Here is a 213-nt window from a genome sequence, read left to right as displayed (position 1 = left end):
CACTCAAATGACAAAGTGTGTGTATAAATGGCAAAGTTTTTATTTTATTTGGCCTTTATCATCACCCTCCGTCTCCCCTGTTCCAGTGGTACCCGCATCTCTCCTTAGAGGGTGTCTACCCAAACTATACTATATATGGATCGATGGTCGAGATTCTTGATATCATTACGGAAAAGCTTGATACGTGGTGAGTTTTTTTCGTGTTTTATTTGA

The 213-nt window shown here is 39.4% G+C and overlaps 1 protein-coding gene across 1 annotated transcript in view; it reads left to right on the top strand.

Annotated features, from left to right (window-relative positions):
- Window positions 1-213, top strand: part of LOC119594876 (glutamate receptor ionotropic, kainate 2-like) — a 23,933-nt gene that overhangs the window by 8,618 nt on the left and 15,102 nt on the right. Inside the window, exon 2 of the mRNA XM_037943952.1 lies at window positions 87-187. Within this exon, the coding sequence (XP_037799880.1) occupies window positions 87-187 (101 nt within the window). The remainder of the gene's footprint in view (window positions 1-86; window positions 188-213) is intronic.

This window comes from Penaeus monodon, chromosome 34, assembly GCF_015228065.2.
Source record: "Penaeus monodon isolate SGIC_2016 chromosome 34, NSTDA_Pmon_1, whole genome shotgun sequence".
NCBI lineage: Eukaryota > Metazoa > Arthropoda > Malacostraca > Decapoda > Penaeidae > Penaeus > Penaeus monodon.
Note: the sequence above shows the minus strand (reverse complement) of the source record. Positions and strands in the feature narration are given on the sequence as shown.